At 34.3% G+C, this 27,470-nt stretch overlaps 2 protein-coding genes across 2 annotated transcripts; both read right to left on the bottom strand.

Annotated features, from left to right (window-relative positions):
* Positions 1-4,611: 4,611 nt before the first annotated feature.
* Positions 4,612-14,756, bottom strand: LOC127138206 (uncharacterized). Its single transcript, XM_051064597.1, has 3 exons — positions 14,154-14,756; positions 5,275-5,395; positions 4,612-5,171 (listed from the first exon to the last, which is right to left on the bottom strand). The coding sequence occupies exons 1-3, from the start codon at positions 14,754-14,756 to the stop codon at positions 4,612-4,614; spliced, it is 1,284 nt and encodes a 427-aa protein (XP_050920554.1).
* An 8,864-nt stretch (positions 14,757-23,620) lies between these two features.
* On the bottom strand, positions 23,621-26,313 carry LOC127076786 (subtilisin-like protease SBT4.3). The gene is made up of 2 exons (XM_051018578.1): positions 25,821-26,313; positions 23,621-25,475 (listed from the first exon to the last, which is right to left on the bottom strand). Exons 1-2 carry the CDS (start codon positions 26,299-26,301, stop codon positions 23,776-23,778), a joined length of 2,181 nt encoding a protein of 726 aa, XP_050874535.1. The 5' UTR covers positions 26,302-26,313; the 3' UTR covers positions 23,621-23,775.
* Between the last annotated feature and the right edge of the window lie 1,157 nt (positions 26,314-27,470).

The following is a 27,470-nucleotide window of genomic DNA, read 5'->3' as shown; positions in this document are numbered from 1 at the left end:
TCTGTGTTACCATTTATTTTGGTATCCAGTTTAACATTCTTTTTCGATATTCAGACTGACTCTCACCGTACCAGACGGATTCTTCTTTCAAGGCCACCTCTTTGCCGATTCTGATAGGCATTGTCACTTCACTTCACTTCAGTGCAAATTTTTGGGCTTTTATTGTATTCAATCCCTTGATACCTCGAAAGTACGAAAGCAACTGCCATCTTCTTTCCGGGTCTCCAGTTGATTGAATAGGGGCAGCTGTAATACCCCAAAACTTACCCTTCATTTTTCCTGGAAGCATACGCTTTACACCTCATGCATGCATTCATTTTTAGGTCATTTAACATTAGATACATTGCATTTCATCATGTCAATCAGAATTAGATCCAAGAAACTTAAAAAAAAAAAAAAAAAACGAAAAAAAAAGTTAAAAATAAATAAATAAATAAAATTAATTAAATAAATAAATAAAACATAACAAATTTTTTTTGGACTTGGGTCTCTCTCATTTGAGCCCACAAAGCCATGGAATTCAGTCTATAAATACCAAGGCTTCACTTGAGAAAAGGAAAAAGCAAAAATACTCTGAGGTTTCCTTGGAACAAAACCCTGAGGAAAAAGATAGTGAGAGAAGAACTAACAGAGTTCAGAGCAGCCTCCAAACCCTGAAGGGAACTCAACTGCACAGAATCACCTCTGCCTCACATAAACCCTAAAGATTGTTTTGTAAACCTCACGGGTGCAACTCAATTTCAATCAAGCTCTCCAATCAGGTTTGCCCTATATCCATCATCTTTATGCCTTTAATTTGAATGCTCTAAATGTATGAGGTATTATGGGTGAATTTGATACCCTTTTGATGCATGTGTTTGACAAGAGGTTTAGGCCTCCTACCCTTGGTTGCTTTTTGTGAGCTTTTTGTGAATTTTGATGGAATTATTCATGTGATTACATTTTGATTTGGGGGCAACTCTTGGTTACCCTATCTTGTTTCACTAACCCTTTTGTTGAGTTTTTGTGAAGGCACATGACTTTTGCAGGGATAACTTGCGTGGTTTCCCACTTTATTTGTGGGATAACCCCTAGAGGTTCATTCCGATTACCTGTACTGACCCACTTTCTTTGGTGATGTTAGCTTGGAAGGATCTCAGGGTTTCCCATTCCTCTAATTGCTGTTACTTCGGATCTTTATCCGCGTGGTACTTTTACATTTTTCCCGCATTTTACTGCTTTCCTAGCTGGAAGACCTCGATAGGAGGCAATGTTTTTGTGTTTACTTTATGCAGGTTCCTTTGTCCAGGGTTAAGAGCTATGAGGTCTTATCCTCATTACCCTTTTGCATGCACGTTCCTACAATGCAAACAAACCCTTCATTGATTTTTCTTCTCCATAACACACGTTTACTCCTTCTACTACAGGTGAGTAAGTCTCCAAAGGTCGAGCATCCGGTAGATTGCGTAGTAACGTCGTTCATCCAAAACCCAATCCATAACCCCGTAGTTAGCCGAACTACGGCTTGCTCTGATTCTCATTCCAGATGAGATATGTAGGCATAAGACGCGATGTCTTAGCGAGCACACATCCCCCAACCCATAGGTCAACTGAGCTACGAAGACTCTGATTCTCATATTCAGATGAGATACGTATGTAGTGGATGCGACATCCGCGCGAGTCATTTCTCTTAACCTTTTTAGTAAATAAACACATTAGGTAAACCCACACCCTTTAGACGAAAACCACAAAAGTGGATCTCATAGAGTACTATGGATGCGTAGGGGTGCTAATACCTTCCCTTCGCATAACCGACTGTCGAACCCAAGATTTGGTTGCGAGACCCCGTCTTGTCCTTTCCTTTTTCAGGTTTACTTCGAGCGTTTCTTTTCCCTCCTTTGGGATGAATAACGCACGGTGGCGACTCTTCTGTCTTTTTCTTTCGCCGGTTGTTTTTTTCGCGCACTGTATTTTTCAGGTTGCGACACATAGGAACTCAATTGATCTCAATTAATAGGAATTTAGGTATATAAAGAAATACGGGGTATTACACCCCCCCCCCCCCTTATTCCTTAATACTTTAACTTCTCGTCCTGCAATGCAATTTGGTAGAGGTTCGAAAGTCAGATCTGCTTCTACTTCTATTGAATCTAGAAGAATAGGATAAAGAGAATATAGAATGAACTTCCGGAGTTGAGATACGTGAAAAACATCATGCATTTCTGATAGAGAAGGTGGTAAAGCTAATTTGTAGGCTACTTCTCCAATCCTCTCTATAATCTGGTATGGCCCTATGTATCTCGGACTTAGCTTCTGTGACTTAAACGATCCTTTCAGTCTCAACCTAGGAGTCACCTTCAAAAATACATGATCACCTTCACCAAATTCCAATGGTCTTCTCCTGTGATCTGCATAGCTCTTTTGGCGATCTTGTGCTTTCTTCATCTTATCACGGACCATCATAATCCTTTTGGTAGTCTCTTGAATAACTTTTGGTCCTAAGATCCTTTCTTCACCGACTTCCGTCCAACATAGAGGTGTTCTACATTTCCTTCCATACAAGGCTTCATAAGGAGACATCCTAATACTTGCATGATAACTATTGTTATATGCGAATTCAATCAATGGTAAAAGCTCCTTCCATTTCCCTCCACTTTCAAGTATACAAGCTCTTAACAGATCTTCCAGTGTCTGTATTGTACGTTCCGTCTAACCATCCATTTGAGGATGATTAGAAGTACTTAAACACAATCTCGATCCCATGGCTTGTAATTCTTTCTAAAATCTTGAAGTAAACTTTGGGTCTCTATCGGACACAATGCTAGTTGGAACACCATGCAACCTAACAATTTTTGAAATGGACAACCGTGCAAGATGACTTACCTTGAAGTAGTCTTCATGGCCAAAAAGTGTGCGGACTTAGTTAACCAATCTATAATCACCCAAATTGAATCATAACCACCTTGGGTCCGAGGTAACCCCACTGCAAAATCCATTGAAATACTATCCCATTTCCGAACCGGAATCTTTAAAGGTCGCAATAAACCACCTGGCTTCTGATGTTCGATCTTTACCAGCTGGCATACAATGCATTCTGACACATACTCTACAATATCTCTTTTCATTCTAGGCCACCAATAGTCCTTCTTCAAGTCTTGATACATCTTTGATGAACCTGGATGTATAGTAAACGCCCCTTTGTGAGCTTCCTCCAAAACTTTTCTTTTCAACTCAACATCATTCGGAACACAAATCCTTTGATTAAACAGAATGACTCCATCTGGTGACTGAGCGAAACCTCGTTGAATCGACATCTCTTGCAACTTCTCATCTATCATTTGTCCTTGTCGGATCTCTTCCCTTAGGTTAGAAGTAACATTCAAATTTCCCATTATCACACCATCCTGCGTCCAACTAAACTGAAGATTAAGATCCCGAACTTTTCCAACAATGCATATTCTAACATCATCAACTCAGCTTTATGTACCTCTTTTCGACTTAAGGCATCTGCAATCTTATTCTCCTTCCCCGAGTGATACTTAAGCTCAAAATCAAAATCCTTCAAATACTCCATCCATCTCCTCTGTCTCATATTTAACTCTTTCTGGTCAAATAAGTATTTCAAACTCTTGTGATCATTAATCATATCAAAATGCACTCCATACAAGTAATGTCGCCACACTTTCAATGCAAAGACAACATCAACCAGTTCGAGATCATGAGTTGGATAGTTCTCTTCATTAGGCTTCAACTGACGGGAGGCATAAGCTAAAACTTGACCATTCTGCATTAACACCCCTCCCAATCCTTTCTTAGAGGCATCACAAAATACTTCATAAGGCTTACTAGGATCAGGGATGACTAAAATAGGAGCAATTGTTAGCTTTTCCTTCAAACTCATAAAACTCTTCTCACACTTCGAATCCCATTTGAAAGAAAATTCCTTTCGGGTAAGTCTAGTCATTGGTAATGCTATCTACGAAAACCCCTTTTTAAACCTTCAATAGTAATCAGCCAAACCTAAGAAACTTCTGATTTCGGAAGCATTCTTCGGTCTTTCCCAATTAATAACTTCTTCAACTTTAGATGGATCCACTAATACTCCTCCTTGTGATATTACATGACCAAGAAATTTCACTTCGTGCATCCAAAATTCACACTTACTTAACTAGTCGAAAAGTTACTTCTCTTGCAGTACAGATAGAAAAATCCTTAGGTGTTCTCCGTGCCCTTGAGGAGTACGAGAATAAATAAGAATGTCATCAATAAAGATCACCATGAACTGGTCCAAGTAAGGATGAAATATCTGATTCATATAGTCCATGAAACAGCAGGAGCATTCGTCACACCAAACGACATTACAAGGAACTCATAATGGCCATATCAGGTTCTAAATGCGGTCTTTAGTACATCCAAACTCTTAACTCTTATTTGATGATAGCCCGATCGTAGATCAATCTTCGAGAACACGCAGGCTCCTTTCAATTGATCTAACAAATCGTCTATCCTTGGCAGAGGATACTTGTTCTTAATGGTAACTTTATTCAACTGGAGATAATCAATACACAACCGCATACTACCATCCTTCTTCTTTACTAATAACACGGGGGCTCCCCATGGTGAGACACTAGGTCAGATGAAATGCTTGGTTAACAACTCTTCCAATTTATTCTTCAACTCTCTCAACTCTAGTGGTGCCAGGCGATACGGAGAAACGGAGATTGGAGCCGTCCTAGGTATCAGATCAATAGAGAATTCCACTTCCCTTTCAAGAGGAAGAGAGGTGACATCCTCAGGGAAAACTTCCAGAAATTCATAAATAACAGAAATTTTTTTAACACTCAGATTATCGCTAGATTCCTTGGTAAGAACCAAGAGAACTGACTTTTCATTCTCAAATAAGAAATTAACCATGCCAACCGTACCTTCCAAAATAATAGTTAATACATCCTTTGGAGTAGCTTCACTAGATGGAATGATAATCAACTTCTCTTCATATCCAATAAACACCGAATTGGCGGAAATCCAATCCATCCCCAAAACTACATCAACCTTCTTAAGTGGTAAATAAATAAGATCAATCTGGAAAATTCTACCATTCATCGAGAGCGAATAATTTTCACAAATCAACAGTGTCTCAACCACATCATCCATGGCGGTAGTAACCACCATAGGAGGAGACAAGGGAATTGCTTGCAAGCCAAGACGCTTCATGCACCGAATTGATACAAAAGAGTGTGTCGCCCCCACAATCAAACAATATAAAACAAGGATAATTATTGACGAGACACGTACCAACAATTAAGGCATTATTGCTCTTAGCCTTCCTTGCATCCAAAGTATAAACTCGAGCAGTGTTCCTCCCCTGCATCTGATTCTTATTCTGAGGACATTCCCTAGACATGTGACCCTCCCTCTGACAAGTAAAACACCTAACTCCGCTTACAACACATCTTCCAAAATGAAACTTCTTACATACTTGACATTGAGGAGGTTGGTTAGGTCTTGCATGTTGTGTAACAACCCAATTTTTAGTATTTATTTATTATACTATTATTATTATATTTTATTTTAATTATGTGGAGTATTAATTAATTAATTGGTTGTTAGGTAGTATAATAATTGATTATTTTAATTAATTTGGTGTGTTAATTAATTATTTAGTTGAGATGAGATATAATTAAATAATTGTATTAATTAACTTGGTGTGCATATTATGTTAGTTTAATTTAATTGAACTAATTAGAGATATTTAAATATTAGGTCTTATTAGGCCTATTAATTAAATTAGAAGTATCATGATTTAAGCCCAAATAGAATACTAGTATATAAAGGGGAGGAGAGTGAGAATTAGGATTCACTTGATCATTTGACAACAATAGAGAAAGAGAAGAGGAAAAGTGAGGAGAAGAGGGGAAGAACAAGAGAGGAGCTAGGGTTTCCAGAAAATTGAAGAGGTAAGGGGGGTAATCCTTATTATTATGGGTTAGTATGATCGGGTCAATTGTTAGATGTATGTTAGGTTAAAATTCCCTAATTTTGTATGGTTGTTTGAAATTATTAGGTTTTGATGATTATTCTTGAATTGTGGTGATTGATTGTGTTAAAACTGCAAATTAACGTTATATATTTAGAGTATTGTATGATTTATAATTTTCTGAACGTGTAGCTTTTTACGGAATCGAAATCGGAGGTCCGAAAGTCCTCCAACGATGAAAAACGCAGAAAGTTCTACATTCTGTTTTGTGTTAACGCATGAATAGCATTTTGTTCTGCGTTAACCGGTTAACCAAATGCATTAACCGATTAACACTGTTGAAAATTTCCAGGAAGTGCATTCTGTTTTGCGTTAACCGATTAACTATATACGTTAACACTGTTTGAAAAGTGAAAAATTGATATTTAAATGTTGTAAATCATTTTGAGATGAAATCTAATTGTGCGTATTTGATAATTAGTTATGTATGTGAATGGTGGATTGTGAATGATATATTGTTATGAATGTGTATATGTACCATTGGTGGATTGTGAATGATATATTGTTATGAATGTGTATATGTACCATTGGTGGGTTTGTGAATGGTGTATTTGTTATGAATATGTATATGTACCATTGGTGGATAATTCATAGAGTTGAATTGTGGTGATATGTGAAATATTAAGATGGTAGAGATGATCTTAATTGCATATGCATTGGTATTTGTACATTCATTCATGGCATGGTCGGCTTCATAGTGGAAGCGGTGAAACTGTGGGTTCACAATAGACGGTGATCCTTAATTGGAAATAGACGTAGCACACGTTGATATTTAATTGGAAATAGGCGTGGTAGATAGACGGTGATCCTTAATTGGAAATAGACGTAGCACAGGTTGATCCTTAATTGGAAATAGGCGTGGTAGATGTTGCACACGTTGATCCTTAATTGGAAATAGGCGGGGTAGATATTGCACACGTTGATCCTTAATTAGAAATAGGCGTGGTAGATATTGCACACGTTGATCCTTAATTGGAAATAGGCGTGGTAGATATTGCACACGTTGATCCTTAATTGGAAATAGGCGTGGTAGATGTTGCACACGTTGATCCTTAATTGGAAATAGGCGTGGTAGATGCTGCCCACGTTGATCCTTAATTGGAAATAGGCGTGGTAGATGTAGCACATGTTGATCCTTAATTGGAAATAGGCGTGGTAGTGGCTTGGATTCTAGATATTGAATCGGAAAGCGGTGAAACGTTGGGTTCACATTATGGTACCACATGCATAGAGTCACATGTCTTGCATTGAGTCACATTAGAGTTATGTGATAATTGAGTGTATGCATTATTGTGATTGTGATGTGTGTATGAGATATGGTAATTGAATTTGATGATGTTTGGATACATAACTTGACAATATATGTGATTATGTGATAATTGTAATTATGTGTATATTTGAGAATATAATATTGGATTTTAATGTTATACTCCTTGAGTTTGATGGATGTTTGAAACATGTGAAATAGATGTTGATGAATATTATTTACATGGTTATATGAAGTGTGATGAATTCCTTTAATTGTCGTTTTAATCATTGCGCTTGATTATACTTCTTCATAATGATTTGAATTCTCACCCTTTCTGTTTGAATGTTACCTTTACATGGGTATCGCGCAGATACTCAGGAGTAGTATTGCTGAAGTAAGTGCAAGGTAGCTCTTTCGAGATTTAGCCGGAGAGCTTCCGTATTTTAGTTGAAGACTAGGTAATGAGTCAATGCTCTGGTCATGTAACACGGGGTAGATTGGTAGTATTAAACTCCTATCCGATTTGGATACATTTTATGGTATTACTTGTGAACATGTTTAATTGAAGAGATTATTGAGAGATGATCATGGTATGGGACATGGATCATTTTATGAAATACATGAGTATTCATAATTTTCCGCTGCGAACGCATATTCTTGAATATTTATGAGAAGTGAAATGTGTTATTTTAAATGACCAAGTGTATTATATATTGATGATGAATGATTTTTGGTTTTTGAAAGCTTTTAACTTATAAAAACGTCGATGTGACGCCCTTTTGTTTATATGCGTGCTGATTTACTCTGATTATATGTTAAGTATTTTGGGGTAGAAAAAGGGGTGTTACATTAGTGGTATCAGAGCCTGGCCGACCAATTGGTCAATAGTCGTTAGGGTTTTCCATCCCGTTGTATTTGATTTGTGTATCTGACACAATCGATACTGTTTGTTTGGTTGGTTCGTCCAGCCAGGTTGTTTAATTATGTTCGTTCACTAGTATGTGACATGTGTGTGAGAACACTGTCGATGCTTATTTTATTTTCCATTGGCAGGTTGAGAATGAAATAAGTGGGGGAGAAGCGTCTGCTTATCTTGAATGTTCCAATTGTATCGAGCTTGGACATTATGTTGTTGCATGCAAGAGTGCGGTGTTTGCTAGTTAACCTGTTTCGAGAAGACGGTTATTTTCCCTGAGGTTGGTGCGAAGGAAGATTGGTTTGTGTCTGCTAAGCAAGTTGATGAATCGGTGCAAGGTGGTGCCGAGTTGTTTATGTTGTTGGCAACTTTGGATATTCGTGAGAAGAGGACGATTGAAGAATTGCCAATAGTTTGTGAGTTTGCGGAGGTATTTTCGGAAGATATAAGTGATTTACCGCCGGAACGTGAGGTTGAGTTTTCGATCGATTTAGTTCCTGGAACTAGTTCTGTATCGATGGCTCCCTATAAAATGTCTGCTTCTAAGTTGAAAGAGTTGAAGAGTCAACTTGAAGACTTGCTCGAGAAGAAGTTTATTCGTCCTAGTGTGTCGCCGTGGGGTGCACCTGTTCTGTTGGTCAAGAAGAAAGAAGGTTCTATGAGATTATATGTTGACTATAGACAACTGAACAAAGTGACGATTAAGAACAAGTATCCACTTCCGAGGATTGACGATCTGATGGATCAGCTGGTTGGAGCATGTGTGTTTAGCAAGATTGATTTGAGGTCTGTGTATCATCAGATTCGTGTAAAGGCTGAGGATATTCAAAAGACTACTTTTCGGACAAGGTATGGTCACTACGAGTACTCCGTGATGCCTTTTGGTGTGACTAATGCACCTGGTGTATTTATGGAGTATATGAATAGAATTTTTCATGATTATCTGGATAAGTTTGTTATTGTGTTCATCGATGATATATTGATTTATTCCAAGAGTAAAGAGGATCATGCCGAGCATTTGAAGGTTGTGTTATCGGTGTTGAAAGAGAGGAAGTTGTTTACTAAACTCTCTAAATGTGAGTTTTGGCTGAGTGAAGTAAGTTTTCTTGGGCATGTGATTTCGAGTGGTGGTATTTCTGTGGATCCTACGAAGATTGAAGCTGTATCTTAGTGGAAAGCTCCTAAGTCTGTTGCTGAGATTCGAAGTTTCCTTGGTTTGGCTGGTTATTATAGGAAGTTCATTGAAGGATTTTCTAAGTTGTTGTTACCCTTGACGCAGTTGACTAGGAAAGGTCAAGCTTTCATTTGGACTTCGCAGTGTGAAGCGAATTTTCAAGAGCTTAAGAGACGATTGACTACGGCTCCTATTTTGATTTTACCAGATCCGTTAGAAACTTTCGTTGTGTATTGTGATGCTTCGTTGTTGGGTTTAGGAGGTGTTTTGATGCAAAAAGGGAAAGTGGTAGCTTATGCTTCAAGGCAACTTAAAGTTCATGAGAGGAATTATCCGACGCATGATTTGGAGTTGGTCGCCGTTGTGTTTGTGTTGAAGCTTTGGAGACATTATTTGTTTGGATCGAGGTTTGATGTGTTTAGTGATCACAAGAGTTTGATGTACTTGTTCGATCAGAAAGAATTGAATATGAGGCAAAGGAGATGGTTGGAATTCTTGAAAGATTATGATTTTGGTTTGAATTATCATCCTGGAAAGTCGAATGTTGTAGCCGATGCATTGAGTAGGAAGTCATTGCACATGTCTATGTTGATGATTCGAGAGTTTGAATTGTTGGAGCAATTTAGAGATTTGAGTTTGGTTTGTGAGGCGTCGTCTTCGTGTGTTAAGCTTGGGATGTTGAAGCTTACGTGTGGCATTCTTGATGAGATTAGAGAAGGTCAGAAGTCAGATTTGAAATTAGTCGATGTTACGACATTGATTAATCAAGGAAAAGGTGGTGACTTTCGGATTGATGAGAATGGTATCATGAGGTGTCGTGATCGAGTTTGTGTTCCGGATGTTGCGGACTTGAGAAAGAGGATTCTTGAGGAAGGGCATAGAAGTGGTCTGAGTATTCATCCTGGTGCTACTAAAATGTATCAAGACTTGAGAAAGATATTTTGGTGGCAAGGTATGAAGAAGGATGTAGCGGAATTTGTGTATTCATGTTTGACTTGTCAAAAGTCAAAGATTGAACATCAAAAGCCATCTAGTTTGATGCAACCATTATCTATTCCCGAGTGGAAGTGGGATAGTATCTCTATGGATTTTGTTTCGGGTTTGCCGAGGACATCGAGTAATTGTGAGGCGATTTGGGTCGTTGTGGACAGGTTGACGAAGTGTGCTCATTTTATTCCGATGAGGATGGATTATTTGATGGAGAGACTTGCTAAGTTGTACATCGAAAGGATTGTGTGTTTGCATGGTATTCCATCGAGCATTGTTTCGGATAGAGATCCGAGGTTCACTACGAGATTTTGGGAAGGTTTGTAAAGTGCTTTGTGTACAAAGTTGCGTTGAGTTCGGCATATCATCCGCAAACTGATGGTCAAACGGAGAGGACTATTCAGTCACTTGAAGATCTTTTGAGGTCTTGTGTTTTGGAACAAGGAGGAAATTGGGATAGTTTCTTGCCTTTGATCGAGTTTACGTATAACGACATTTTCCATTCGAGTATTGGAATGGCACCTTTTGAGGCTCTTTAAGGTAGAAGGTGTAGAACTCTTTTGTGTTTGTACGAATCGGGAGAGAGTGTTATGGTTGGACCCGAGTTGATTCAAGAGACTACGGATAAGATTAAGATGATTCAAGAGAAGATGAAGGCTTCTCAAAGTCGTCAAAAGAGTTATCATGATAAGAGGAGGAAAGCTCTAGAGTTTGAGAAAGATGAGCATGTGTTTCTTCGAGTTACGCCAATAACGGGTGTTGGTAGAGCATTGAAGTCGCGTAAGTTGACACCACGTTTCATTGGTCCTTTTCAGATTTCCGAGAGGGTAAGTGAAATGGCATATCGGATTGCATTACCACCATCACTTTCTAATCTTCATGATGTGTTCCATGTGTCTCAATTGAGGAGGTACATTGCGGATCCATCGCATGTTGTTCCATTAGATGATGTTCAAGTGAGGGATAATTTGACGGTTGATACCCCACCTATGCGAATTGAAGATCGAGAAGTGAAGAAGCTTCGTGGTAAGGAGATTGCTTTGGTGAAAGTGATATGGGGCGGAGTCGCCAATGGCAATATTACTTGGGAACTCGAGGATAAGATGAAGGAATCGTATCCGGAGTTGTTCGTTTGAGGTATTTTCAAGGACGAAAATCTTTTAAGTGGGGGAGAGTTGTAACAACCCAATTTTTAGTTTTTATTTATTATACTATTATTATTATATTTTATTTTAATTATGTGGAGTATTAATTAATTAATTGGTTGTTAGGTAGTATAATAATTGATTATATTAATTAATTTGGTGTGTTAATTAATTATTTAATTGAGATAAGATATAATTAAATAATTGTATTAATTAACTTGATGTGCATATTGTGTTAGTTTAATTTAATTGAACTAATTAGAGATATTTAAATATTAGATCTTATTAGGCCTATTAATTAAATTAGAAGTATCATGATTTAAGCCCAAATAGAATACTAGTATATAAAGGGGAGGAGAGTGAGAATTAGGATTCACTTGATCATTTGACAACAATAGAGAAAGAGAAGAGGAAAAGTGAGGAGAAGAGGGGAAGAACAAGAGAGGAGCTAGGGTTTCCAGAAAATTGAAGAGGTAAGGGGGGAATCCTTATTATTATGGGTTAGTATGATCGGGTCAATGGTTAGATGTATGTTAGGTTAAAATTCCCTAATTTTGTATGGTTGTTTGAAATTATTAGGTTTTGATGATTATTCTTGAATTGTGGTGATTTATTGTGTTAAAACTGCAAATTAACGTTATATATTTAGAGTATTGTATGAGTTATAATTTTCTGAACGTGTAGCTTTTTACGGAATCGAAATCGGAGGTCCGAAAGTCCTCCAACGATGAAAAACGCAGAAAGTTCTGCATTCTGTTTTGTGTTAACGTAGGAATAGCATTCTGTTATGTGTTAACCGGTTAACCAAATGCGTTAACCGATTAACACTGTTGAAAATTGCCAGGAAGTGCATTCTGTTTTGCGTTAACCGATTAACCATATACGTTAACCGGTTAACACTGTTTGAAAAGTGAAAAATTGATATTTAAATGCTGTAAATCATTTTGAGATGAAATCTAATTGTGCGTATTTGATAATTAGTTATATATGTGAATGGTGGATTGTGAATGATATATTGTTATGAATGTGTATATGTACCATTGGTGGATTGTGAATGATATATTGTTATGAATGTGTATATGTACCGTTGGTGGGTTTGTGAATGGTGTATTTGTTATGAATATGTATATGTACCATTGGTGGATAATTCATAGAGTTGAATTGTGGTGATATGTGAAATATTAAGATGGTAGAGATGATGTTAATTGCATATGCATTGGTATTTGTACATTCATTCATGGCATGGTCGGCTTCATAGTGGAAGCGGTGAAACTGTGGGTTCACAATAGACGGTGATCCTTAATTGGAAATAGACGTAGCACACGTTGATCCTTAATTGGAAATAGGCGTGGTAGATAGACGGTGATCCTTAATTAGAAATAGACGTAACACACGTTGATCCTTAATTGGAAATAGGCGTGGTAGATGTTGCACACGTTGATCCTTAATTGGAAATAGGCGTGGTAGATATTGCACACGTTGATTCTTAATTGGAAATAGGCGTGGTAGATATTGCACACGTTGATCCTTAATTGGAAATAGGCGTGGTAGATATTGCACACGTTGATCCTTAATTGGAAATATGCGTGGTAGATGTTGCACACGTTGATCCTTAATTGGAAATAGGCGTGCTAGATGTTGCACACGTTGATCCTTAATTGGAAATAGGCATGGTAGATGTAGCACACGTTGATCCTTAATTGGAAATAGGCGTGGTAGTGGCTTGGATTCTAGATATTGAATCGGAAAGCGGTGAAACGTCGGGTTCACATTATGGTACCACATGCATAGAGTCACATGTCTTGCATTGAGTCACATTAGAGTTATGTGATAATTGAGTGTATGTATTATTGTGATTGTGATGTGTGTATGAGATATGGTAATTGAATTTGATGATGTTTGGATACATAACTTGACATTATATGTGATTATGTGATAATTGTAGTTTTGAGTATATTTGAGAATATAATATTGGATTTTAATATTGTACTCCTTGAGTTTGATGGATGTTTGAAACATGTGAAATAGATGTTGATGAATATTATTTACATGGTTATATGAAGTGTGATGAATTCCTTTAATTGTCGATTTAATCATTGCGCTTGATTATACTTCTTCATAATGATTTGAATTCCTACCCTTTCTGTTTGAATGTTACCTTTACATGGGTATCGCACAGATACTCAGGAGTAGTATTGCTGAAGTAAGTGGAAGGTAGCTCCTTCGAGATTTAGCCAGAGATCTTCCGTATTTTAGTTGAAGACTAGGTAATGAGTCAATGCTCTGGTCATGTAACACGGGGTAGATTGGTAGTATTAAACTCATATCCGATTTGGATACGTTTTATGGTATTACTTGTGAACATGTTTAATTGAAGAGATTATTGAGAGATGATCATGGTATGGGACATGGATCATTTTATGAAATACATGAGTATTCATTATTTTCCGCTGCGAACGCATATTCTTGAATATTCATGAGAAGTGAAATGTGTTATTTTAAATGACCAGGTGTATTATATATTGATGATGAATGATGTTTGGTTTTTGAAAGCTTTTAGTTTTTGAAAACATCGATGTGACGCCCTTTTGTTTATATGCGTGCTGATTTACTCTGATTATATGTTAAGTATTTTGGGGTAGAAAAAGGGGTGTTACATGTTGCACCTGTTTTCCCTTGAAAGCCTGAGGTCTAGGCCTAAACTGGTTACCTGGCCTCCCTTGGTCTCTCTGTCCACTCCTATACTGATCCCTTTCTTCTTGAACTTTCTTCAAATTATTCTCTGCCACATAGCATTGCCTTAACAATTCAACATAAGAAGTGAATTCCCTTTGAGATACACTATGAGAAATTTCACCCCTTAGACCAAAAAGAAACTGATCAATCTTCCACCTCTCATCAGGTGCGTACGCGACCTTCCTAGAATAAGAAGCCATATCTTCGAACTTCTTAGCATACACAGTTACTGTCATGGTACCCTGTCTAAGCTGCTGAAACTCAAACTCTTTCTGAGTCCTCAAAGAACTAGGAAAATACTTATCCATGAAAATAGTCTTAAAATGCTCCCAATCCTCAAGTACTCCTTGATTGGTGATAAGAGTTGAAGCACTTTCCCACCATCTCACAGTTGGACCCTTCATCATGTGAGAAACAAACACAACCTTATTCTCTTCACTACAATGCACTATCTGAAAAATCCTTTCCATGCTGGTTATCCACTCCTCAACCTTCACAGGATTCAACCCACCATGGAATTCAAGAGGATTCATGTGGAAGAAATCTCTGAAACTACCACCTGCATCTTCCTGTGGAACCCCTTGCGGATGAAAACCACCATTCTACTGTTGCATCATATGTTGCATTAATTGGTTATGTTGCTGTTGCATCTGTTGCACAAATTGAGGCCATTGAAAACCTTCACTACCACTTGGCGGTTCAGATTCTGAATTCTGGGTTCTGGGTCTACCACGACCTCTACGTCTGCCAGCCATAATCCTGAATGTCATACAAGTAGGATTAAGTTGATCAAGCTCAATACTATGAATATAACACCATGGACAATGATGACAACCCACATATGAGGCAGAAAGAAATACTTATAATATTTCATGGCTAGGTCGAGGATACGACCTGCTCTGATACCAACTGTAACAACCACATATAATATATGTCTAGAATACATATTATACATAATGTAAAACTGGTACTGAAATACATAAGCGCGTAGCAACACAATGTACATATACATACATGTCAACAAGAAACATAATATGACAGAAAATGTACACAAAAGTGCCAAAAATAAAACAACTAGATCTAGATCACTAAACAATGATCCCAAAATACATGCACAACGGAGTAATCATCAACCATCAGGTAGGCAAGACATCACTATATCCTGCCCTTACACTTCCCCTGCTCAAAACCACCTGAAAAATAATCAACAACATGGGGTGAGATAATAATCTCAGTGGGTTCCCTATCTTATGGGTCCACTTGTAACAACCCAATTTTAGTAATTATTTCTTATGTTAATATTACTATATTTTATTTTATTTATTTGGAGTGTTAATTAATTAATTGGTTGTTAGGTAGTATAATAATCCATTATATTAATTAATTTGGCGTGTTAATTAATAATTTAGTTGATATGAGATATAATGAATAATGGAATTAATTAACTTGGTGTGTATATTGAGTTGGTTTGATTTATTTGAATTAAATAGAGATATTTAAATATTAGGTCTTATTGGGCCTATTAATTAAATTAGAGGTATCACTCTTTAAGCCCAAATAGAATACTAGTATATAAGAGGGGAGGAGAGTGAGAATTAGGGTTCATTTGATCATTGAAGACAATAGAGAAAGAGAAGAGGAAAAATAAGGAGGAGCTAGGCTTTCCAGAAAATTGAAGAGGTAAGGGGGGAATCCTTATTATTATGGGTTAATATGATTGGGTCAATGGATAGATGTATGTTTAGGTTAAAATCCCTAATTTGCATGGTTTTAGAATTGTTAGGTCTTGATGAGTATTCTTGATTGTGGTGATTTAATTGTGTTAAAACTGAAAATTAATGTTATATAATTAAAGTATTGTATGAGTTAAAATTTTCTGAACGTTTGGCTTTTTACGGAATCGAAATCGGAGGTCCGAAAGTCCTCCAACGATGAAAAACGCAGAATATTCTGCATGCTGTCCGTCACAATCACGGCCTTTTTTATGTTTTATTGTCGAAATCGTTTTGGTCATAACTTTTGATCCGTAAGTCCAAATTGAAAGCCGTTTGAAGCGTTGGATATCTGAAACAGAAGGCTATAACTTTGTTTCAGGAATAAAATAATTTTGGAGATTATTTTATGGACGTTTTGGGGGTTGAAGGAGATGAAAATTATGTTGGAAAATTTAATAAACAACAACTTTTTAGTAATGCCTTCGTGCACGGTTTTGATCATAAATTTTAAATCATTTTGGGTTGGGGTTTAAAGAATTAGAAAGGTGACCCTAAGAGATATAGTGTGATGGTGATAAGTGAATTGATTGAGTATTATTCCTATGCCTACTGTATTGATAAATATATTGGTTTATACGTTTAGTTGATGAATCGTTGCATTGTTGTAATATGATTGTGTGATAATTATGTTGTTATGTCGATGATGTTAAGATGTTGACGAGTTGTTGTTATTTGCTGATATTATTCATGTGGTAACATGAATTGGTTAATTGCATATTATGTGAATGGTGTATTTGTTAAGATGGTAGAGATTATCTTAATTGCATATTATGTGAATGGTGTATTTGTTATGAATGTTAAGATGATAGAGATGATCTTAATTGCATATTATGTGAATTGTGTATTTGTTATGAATGTTAAGATGGTAGAGATAATCTTAATTGCATATTATGTGAATGGTGTATTTGTTATGAATGTTAAGATGGTAGAGATGATCTTAATTGTATATTATATGAATGGTGTATTTGTTATGAATGTTAAGATGGTAGAGATGATCTTAATTGTATATTATGTGAATGGTGTATTTGTTATGAATGTTAAGATGGTAGAGATGATCTTAATTGCATATGTGTATTTGTGAATGATGTATTGTTATGAATGTGTATATGTACCATTGGTGGATAATTCATAGAGTTGAATTATGGTGATATGTGGAATGTTAAGATGGTAGAGATGATCTTAATTGCATATGTGTGGTATTTGTACATTCATTCATGGCATAGTCGGCTTCATGGTGGAGGCGGTGAAACTGTGGGTTCACATGGTATTAGACGTTGATCCTTAATTGGAAATAGGCGTAGCAGACGTTGATCCTTAATTGGAAATAGACGTGGTATTAGACGTTGATCCTTAATTGGAAATAGGCGTAGCAGACGTTGATCCTTAATTGAAAATAGACGTGGCATTAGACGTTGATCCTTAATTGGAAATAGGCGTAGCATACGTTGATCCTTAATTGGAAATAGACGTAGTGGCTTGGATTCTGGATATTGAATTGGAAAACGGTGGAACGTTGGGTCCATATAGACGTTGATCCTTAATTGGAAATAGACGTAATGGCTTGGATTCTAGATATTGAATCGGAAAGCGGTGAAACATTGGGTTCACATTGGTACCACATGCATAGAGTCACATGTCATGCATTGAGTCACATTAGAGTCATGTGATAATTGAATGTTTGCATTGGTGTGCTTTTTATGTGCGTATGAGATATGGTAATTGAATTTGGTGATGTTTGGATATATGATTTGGCAAATTATGTGATTATGTGATAGTTGTAGTTGTGTGTATATTTGGGAATATAATATTGGGTTTGAATATTACACTCCTTGAATTTTGATGGATGTTGAAACATGTGAAATAAATGTTGGTTAGTATTATTTACATGGTTATATGAAGTGTGATGAATTCCTTTAATTGTTGATTTAATCATTGTGCTTGATTATACTTCTTCATAATGATTTGAATTCTCACCCTTTCTATTTGAATGTTACCTTTACATGGGTATCGCGCAGATACTCCGGAGTTATATTGCTGAAGTAGGTGGACGGTAGCACTCGAGATTAGCTGGAGAGCTTCAGTGCTTTGTTTTAGAGACTAAGTAGTGAGTCAATGCTCTGGTCATGTAACACGGGGTAGATTAGTAGTATCGAACTCATATTTTATTGTTTGAGAGGCCATAGTGCCAAATATTCTGAATATGGTTTTATCTTATCTTGAAGAGATTATTGAGAGATGATCATGGTATGGGGCATGGATCATTTTATGAAATGCATGAGTATTCATTATTTTCCGCTACGAACGCATATGCTTGAATATTCATGATAATTGAAATGTGTTATTTTAAATGACCAGGTGTATTGTATGTTGATGATGAATGATGTTGGTTTTTGAAAGCTTTTAGTTTTTGAAAACGTTGATGTGACGCCCTTTTGTTATATGCGTGCTTATTTACTCTGATTATATGTTAATTATTTTGGGGTAGAAAAAGGGGTGTTACACCACTCGGCTCTATAGGGTTTTCTAATCAATATTCAGTTTCTCTAACAATATACAACTCAAGTCAACAAGGGAACGAATACTTGAGTGATGGGGAAACTAACTCGCAATGTATGGCAACATGCACCTGAGTTCTCACAACTCAACCACGATCATTATTCAGATCACGGCGCATCAATTACCGAACGGACTTACGTCTAAGCCAGGCCCGATTCATGCATGCTCGTATGATTCAAATTTCACGGTGGATATCAGGTTCCCCTATGGGACTCGAACCCACTTTTAAGAACCATCACTTGTATGGGACTCGAACCCACTTAGGTGTCCACCTTTCCCCCATGTCCATCATGGTTGGGGCTCAAACTCAATTGAGGCACGAATCATCGGTCTCACATCCCAATGCTTACTCATCTAAGCATACCAAATAGAGATGTGCACCATCATAGAAAATACACATTCTGAATACATGATTTGTTCCACAAATCATCGGTTCCACGAACCATAACAAGATCCATCAATCACAGGTGACTTCATTCACCATAATACACAACAATAACACGACATGTTTCATACAGTGCGTCTCATTCTCAAACACAACAACCATTCGTCCATGACCTCCACATAAGTGTCGTACGAATGAATATTGTTTCCTCATATTATCTAGGTTATAAACCTAACTCATGACCTAATTTCAATCCTAGGTTAACTCACTAGATTCATCTTGTAATTTTCACCATTAGCATGTATTCAACATAAGCATAGCATCACAAATGATTAACGGTTGGAAGAATGCATTTAGAAAAACTTAAGAAATGGATTTTGAAGTTTTTAACACAAGTCAATCGATTGGTTGGGGAAGCCCAATCGATTGGTTCCTCTCACCTTTATGTTTTTCAAATTTTGTTGAGGATCAATCGATTGATCCTGAGTGTCAATCGATTGGCTCACTAAAAAATTTCCACTGTTCATATACAAAAGGTTTGTGCAATCGATTGTAATGCACTGTAAATCGATTGGTCCTGTAAAAATCATATTTTTCTGCTGAACAAAAAGGTTGTGCAATCGATTGATGACAGGGACCAATCAATTGGTCCACTCACATTTTCACATTTCCAATTCACAAAACATCATATCCTCTGTTATTCCATTTCTAACAAAACACCACGTCTTCTTCCAACAAAACCCATCATACTACATGTTCAAATACACATATAAATCAAGGATTCCAAGCTCATAATCACAAGGATTTCAAGGTCACAATCACAACCAATCATTTTACCACAACCATAATAAATCATGTTATCACAATAATATAAGAACACATCAAAGCACATGTTCATGGATATCAACAAGAGCAAAAAAAAATTTATCATATAGCATGGATTTTCATGATTTGTATATGATTCTACAACCCTAATCCTCTATAAATCTAGGGTTTCTAACTAGAACTCACCTCAAGAAATAGAATAGGAGAAGTTGTTGAAGATGATATGAGGATGAGGATGATAGTGTTGGTTCCAAGCTTCTTCTTCTTCTTCTTCTTCTTCTTCTTCTTCTTCTTCTTCTTCTTCTTCTTCTTCTTCTTCTTCTTCTTCTTCTTCTTCTTCTTCTCCACTAGCCTTGTTTTCTCTTCTTTTACCTTTCTCTTGAGCTACTTCTTTCTTTCTATTCTTTTTGATAAATAGAAAACCAAATGGCTTATGGTAGGTTACATGTGGTAATAACATGTGGTGGTGGATGAGTTAAAGACTAGTTGCAAGTGGCCAAGATAATGTGTGGTAAGAAAGTGGTTACAGGTAGTAACAAATATCTCAAGTGGCACCATACTTGTAATATTTGTTCTACCAGAGCTATTTACCCATTATTAGTGTTACCAAAATATCCCAATTAATAAAAGGTCAGTCCCAATTAATATCAATTAAGTCAATCTGAACTCACTATTTACTCTATTTATCCCAATCGGCAACTTTTAGAGGACATAGGAACTCAATTGATCTCAATTAATAGGAATTTAGGTATTTAAGGAAATACAGGGTATTACATCAATAACTTATAATGATATTAAATAAATATACTTTAACAGATAATAAAGTCACTTAAAACATGCACGTACATCTTTGGATATAATGAATTTGACCACTTTGGTGATTAACAAATTTCTAACTCAAATAATTTCGAATTAGACTGTACACTTTTCATGTCAAAATTAAATAATACTAGATTAAGTTCATAATCAAAATTCAATTGTAAAATTTGAAATTATAAAATTTTATGAATTTGACCACTTTGGTGATTAATGAAGAATTTAATCTAATTAAATCGATAATCATTAGATATAATTATAGCATATTGCTATATTATATAATAATAACCAATAATAATAGGAAATGTGTACCTTGTCGAATTGGAGAGACTGGTTAAGACGAGTGATTATGAGAGAATTACTACCCTCATTTCCTTCTAGAGTTTCAGAATATGTTAATCGTCTAATGGGTTAGTATTTAAATAACTAAACGGATGAAGGCAGTGACCTCTCATTTGGGCTTAACTGAATGATTCAATCCATCATGATTTATTCTGACACAGAACCGAATCAAATAATTCTTCAACAAATAGTGTTTAATAACAATGCACATTTGATTAATTAAATAATTAATCTAACAATCTCCCACTTGGATGACAATTAATAATCAATTACTAAAAATATTACAAACTATTAATTATGATCAAAACACTAATCAATTAAAAGAGAAGTAAGTTTCAACGCTGCAAAAATCATATTCAATAGGGAAAACAAATCATACATGATAAAGACTCACAACTTATATAAAGAATGATGAACTTAAGTAACATATTTAAGTTAAGAGCGTGTATTATAAAGAATGACCCAAGCATATTATATGTCAAAGATAAACTATCACTAATCCAAAATATTAAAGACTTACTCATGTGTATAAGTCTATGGTTAGTCATTATACTAATGAATTTTAAATTATAGGTCATATAATATTTACATAGGTTTAAGAATAGTAATTATATATAGACGTACCTTATTGAGAGAGTAATTGTATTTAATCTGAAGTACTTTCACAACATAATATGATACTCGATAGAAGTATTGATATTATACTTGTACTTTCGTATTTATAACCTCAAGAGTGTGGAAGTTGAAGATATAATAACATAATATTATTACATACTAAAGAATTATTGTGTCTTTTTAATATCTATCTAAATATCAAATTATGATGTTTCTTGAGATTAAGAGAATAATATATATCTCAGTATAATAGAATAAGACTTCTTAAAGTTATAATCTAAAAAAATTCAGATTATATAATTGTGTACATATGAACTCCCACTTATCCAACATGTATAAATAAGATAAAGATATATCAGAGTCCAATAGTATTAAATACAGTGATTAAACAATGGGATACTAATTCTATTTTTAGTACAAAACTATACAGAGAAATGATGGTAAAATATATCATCATTAGAGTTTTACAAACTCAACCATATATTTTACACATAAATAGAATATATCATTATTTAGATTATTTTATAGAAAATAATATGATGGTCATATAAAAGGTTTACCATCAATTGAGTGAGGTCAAATTCATATAATTTTAAATATAATATAGGATTATACTCAATATCTTAATAACTCACTCAAAACTCAAATGCTACAAATATAATTAACTACACACATTTGAGAAACAAATTATGTTATACGCAGGAGAAAAATATGAGACTTTAATTTAATTAATATTTAGGATATAACACAAGTAGTTCTCACTGCTACAATTCATTACAAAACTTTCACTTGTCACAACAAAAAACTGAGGTATAATGTCAAGGTGTGTCGTGTTTTATTATATTTTTAAGTAAATACCACATATTCCAACGGTTTATAAATATAACCGAGGGGGAAATAATTCAAGACATGGTTCGAATCTCAGCAAATACAGTTTAAGTTTTTATTTCTTTAAAAGTTGTGTCTTTCTTTTTATTTTATTTTTTATTTTTAAATTAATGATCTATTCATTCGGTTTCTCTAATGATCGAAGGATTAGATAATCAGATTTCACTATAAAAGCATTCGTTAATCAAGTTTTTATTGTTATATAATCCAAATTGTAATTCAATTTTATAGCATTCAATAATAACGACTCTTATTCTTCATTCTCTCTCCTTCTCTCATCACTAAAAGTGCATCGCACACTGACAAATTGATATCTAGAACTCTGGTTAGTTTCTTGATCGTGCTTTCAAATATATTGATGAAGCAGCAGAGATGAAAGAAAAAGTAAAAATAGAGATGAAGAAGGACTTGAACAATTACCTCAATCTTCAAGTAAAAGAAGAAAACATCACCTAGAAATCGTGAAAATCGAATATGATAATGTTTGAAGAAGATGAACAACGAGATGAGATTTAGCAAAGCAAATCTTATGAATCGGGAGAAAGAAAGAAGGACAAGTTTGGCAGAAAATAAGATAAAGTTTCAACCTTTTGAGGGATTATTTCAAGTACAAAAGTACAAAAGTACAAAAGTTGAAAAAGTAGCATTGGATTGAAATCAAATTGTATAGAAAATCGATTGATAACATTGCATAAGTGAAAGAAAGTAGAATAAATAAAACCATTCTGGTTGACATAACTAATTTGATTGGAAAAAGTAAATTTAAGGCTTTAATTGTCCTCGTTTTAGAAGATGTCAAAATTAAAAGAAAGGACATATATGATATTACTAAATTATATGTTATTTTCTTATATTATAGATATATTATAGACTATTTTCTTATTCTATTAGGAAAATTATCGGAATCTCCCATGTATCAAAGATAAGTCATCACGTATAATTAGAGTCATTTTCATTGTTCTTTAACATTTTTTCCTGATAAGATTATTATTTATTATTATCATATTTTTATGAAAATTACATGATAATGCATATACATGCATCATAATCAATAAATATGAACACATTTCAGTTTTGAGGCGTCCTACTAGGATCTTATCTAACTTATGAATTGAAAACCATCACATATAATATTTTTCCATTTTTTTTATATATTTCTACCCAAGTTTAAACTAGGTGGAGGTTGTGAACACTATTCCAAACAAACAGAAAACATAAATAAATTTATATCTCTAAGAGATCAACATGTTCATGTAAACTTTAAAAATATATCATCATAATGTATTATTGGAGACTAGAGAGAAACTTATTTTTTTCGTACAAAAGAACCACATATTTATTTTACATAGTTTAGGATTTTATGTGCACGATAATTGGACTCTTGACATTGTGAGTACCATCTGACCAAACAAGTGAAGAAGAAAACTCGGTTTGTCGTGATCCTACTCTCCCAACAGCGGTGACTACAAATGATTGTGTCTCTTGCAATGATTTGAATGAGAGAATGTTTGGCTCCACTGTAATCTTGACATTTGGAATTGGAGTAATAATAGCTTTATAAGTTGCGTTTTTTGAGCCAACATTTGTAACTTTTTTAGGAAACTTGATATTGAAAGGTGTCTCAGCCGCAACAGAAATTACTATTGCAGGATAATTTAGATCTTTTACCAAAGTTAGGTTAGAAGCATCGCGACAACTTGAGTTGTCTCCAGTAATCTGTTTAATTTTTCCATTATCATAACCATAATTACAAAGCATTTGCACATAATCGTCCTTTGTGATGTTATAAATAAGTCCCGGGTCAATAGCTAATCGTGGATTTGCATTTCCTGATCCATAAGAAAACTCACCAGCCAAATTATTATAAGTACCATTTACTGGTTTTGTTGTGGTCATGATGGCAGATTTGATAGCTGCGGGTGACCAATCCGGATGAAATGATTTCACATAGGCAACAATACCAGCAATGTGGGGACATGACATGGAGGTTCCAGATTCTATGTTGTAGTTTACCTTTCTCGTATCACCGGAATTCCCGGAGGGTGGGGATATAGGGGAATATGCAGCCAAGATATCCACTCCTGGGGCGCTTATATCTGGTTTCATTATATCCATAACCAATGAGTTTGGCCCACAAGAAGAGAAAGAAGCAACTCTAGGAGAAGTCGTGTCATGGAAGATCTCACTCTTCAAAATTTCAGCTACAGGGGATTTAGTGGAATTTGTGTAAGATTGAACAAGAACATAGTCTTTTAAATCAAGGTTAACTGAAGGCATTTGAGTTACAAAAGAAACGTCATTAATTCCTAGGTCAACACTTGAGACTATACCAAATGCACCATTTTGAAAAGCCCATTCATCAAACCCATTTAATTCACACAAAATAATCTTTCCTTTCATCAGTGTTTTGTTAAAGGATTCAGAGCAAGATCTCTTAACTATTGAAATTTTTGTACCATTTGAAGGGAAAGCATTTACCGACCTACCAACGAGAGTCTTTCCATTTCCAAGAATGAGCTTATCAATGAATTGACGATCTATGGTAGTTGCAGCAACACTAAATAACCAAGGTGCTACACTTGAAGTAGAACTTGGGTTAGGACCAGAGTTTCCTGCCGAATGCGATACAAGTATTCCTTTCTCCATGGCATGAAAAGAAGAAATAGCAATAGGATCGTTAAGAAACTCAACAGCAGACTCGCTCCCAATTGAGATTGTTATGATGTCAACTCCATCAGCAATGGCATCATCAAATGCAGCTAAGATATTAATACCGGTGCATCCACCATCCGCGCCACATAATTTATATACAGCAATCCTTGAAGATGGGACTCCACCCCTTGCGGTGCCTTTTGCAAAATCAAAAAAACTCACACCTTGCACCTCTCTTCCACCCGCAATTGATGCTGTGTGAGTTCCATGACCAAGGTCGTCTCTTGCATTCTCCTTTGCATTACCGTAAGACCGTGCTCCAATAATTTTCTTGTTGCAAGTGAAGTTAGCACCGCCTTTACAAACTCCCTTCCACTTTTTGGGAATGGGACCAAGACCTAATCAATCATAAAATTCAATAACTTTAATAAATTAATATACTATACTTAGATAAATATTATGAATCTACTCATCATTTTGGTTTTTCTTCTTCCAATATAAACAATAACTTTGTCAAATATTCTAAGATACAAATGATTAACACAAATTACAAATACGAGAATGTAAAGTTGGATTAGTTATCAAGATGAAGATGGTAAGGAAGAATGATAAAGTGGTTACACTGAGATATTAGTCACAAATTATTCTATAGAGTTATTATGAATCATTTTTTAAGTGGGGTCACTATTTTGTACCGGAATACAATTTAAAAATAAAGCAATATAATTTGACTAAAAAAATACCTTTGTCATCGAAACTTTGAGACTCGGGCCATATTCCGCTATCTATAACTCCAATGATCAAATCACTCTCAATAATTTGATCCCTTTTGATTGATTGAGGGAATCCAAGAAAATCCCACGATCTTGTGGTTTGAATGTGAAAGTTAGTGTTTGGAAAAACTGAGACCACCTCTTCCATGGCGAGAAGCTTTTCCCGTTGTTGGTCATTGAGTATGGCGGCAAAACCATTGAAACTTCTCTTGTAACTTTGAACCAATGAATTTTCTGCGCCGCTATCACCTATGACTTGTTCCAACATGCTGAGATGATGAGAGGTTGCAGAATAGGATGCTACCTTAGGAAGTGAGCCCATATATACAATATACAGTTTACTGCTTTCATCACCACTTTCAGTGGCAGAACACATAAAAAACGTTATTGGTGATAAAACCATAGAGACAAACAAGAATAAAATAACATTATATTTCACCATTGTCTGCATTTTTGAAAATCTGAATGTTTATCTCAAGCCCAAATAATGCAGGTATATAAACACATAAAAGACCAAATTAAATTATATATTTAATGAATCCAATCCTCTATATAAGTTATTATAGTTATAAATAGAAAAATAAATATGCCAGATACATTTTTTTTTCTATAATTGTTCATTTATAGAACATATACATTTGAATAATTGATATATTTAACTAATATTTGACCAATTAATTGATTATTCAATGTACTTCATTTTTTTATAAAACAATATATATAAACATATAAATTTTCTTCTATCAATATTCTAAATACAAGATTATGATTTAGATTCATTGAAATTGAGATGTATTTGATCTATATATAGATCAAATACATTGTTAGTTTATTGAATTAAAAAAACATTGTTTTATCTATAATAGTATAAATATAGATAGAAAATGTAAAAGTAAAAGTTTATTATACCATTACTATTACAAATAAAAGTTTATAATTCTAACTTATTGAGAAAGTGAGGTATTATATATATATATATATATATATATATATATATATATATATATATATATATAATTTAATGAATTAATTTTTTTAAAATAATTGTAATTAAATGTACATATATATTTTTAATATAATTTATTGAATCTAAAAAATATTTTTTATTTATAATCATAATATATATATATATATATATATATATATATATATATATATATATATATATATATATATATATATATATATATATATATATATATATAATATATATATATATATATATAATATATATATATATATATATATATATATATATATATATTTATATATATATATATATATATATATATATATATATATATATATATATATATATATATATATATATATATATTATTTAATGAATTAATTTTTTTAAATAATTGTAATTAAATGTACATATATATTTTTAATATAATTTATTGATTCTAAAAAAATATTTTTTATTTATAATCATAATATATATATATATATATATATATATATATATATATATATATATATATATATATATATATATATATATATATATATATATATATATATATATATATATATATATATATATATATATATATATATATATATATATATATAATATATATATATATATATATATATATATATATATATATATAT

The sequence above is a fragment of the Lathyrus oleraceus genome, chromosome 4 (genome assembly GCF_024323335.1).
Source record: "Lathyrus oleraceus cultivar Zhongwan6 chromosome 4, CAAS_Psat_ZW6_1.0, whole genome shotgun sequence".
Taxonomy (NCBI): domain Eukaryota; kingdom Viridiplantae; phylum Streptophyta; class Magnoliopsida; order Fabales; family Fabaceae; genus Lathyrus; species Lathyrus oleraceus.
The sequence above is the reverse complement of the archived record's forward strand: the minus strand, read 5'-3'. Positions and strand labels throughout refer to the sequence as shown.

What these genes read in the sequence shown, in the direction of transcription:
- LOC127138206 (XM_051064597.1), bottom strand. Translation starts at nt 14,756, where the DNA reads ATGAATCCTCTTGAATTCCATGGTGGGTTGAATCCTGTGAAGGTTGAG. An exon ending in AGGCTTTCAAGGGAAAACAG is followed by an intron (nt 5,396 to 14,153) that starts GTGCAACATGTA and finishes TTTACTTGTCAG; the next exon opens with AGGGAGGGTCACATGTCTAG. An exon ending in CAATAATGCCTTAATTGTTG is followed by an intron (nt 5,172 to 5,274) that starts GTACGTGTCTCG and finishes TTGGCTTGCAAG; the next exon opens with CAATTCCCTTGTCTCCTCCT.
- LOC127076786 (XM_051018578.1), bottom strand. Translation starts at nt 26,301, where the DNA reads ATGCAGACAATGGTGAAATATAATGTTATTTTATTCTTGTTTGTCTCT. An exon ending in TCAAAGTTTCGATGACAAAG is followed by an intron (nt 25,476 to 25,820) that starts GTATTTTTTTAG and finishes ATGATTGATTAG; the next exon opens with GTCTTGGTCCCATTCCCAAA.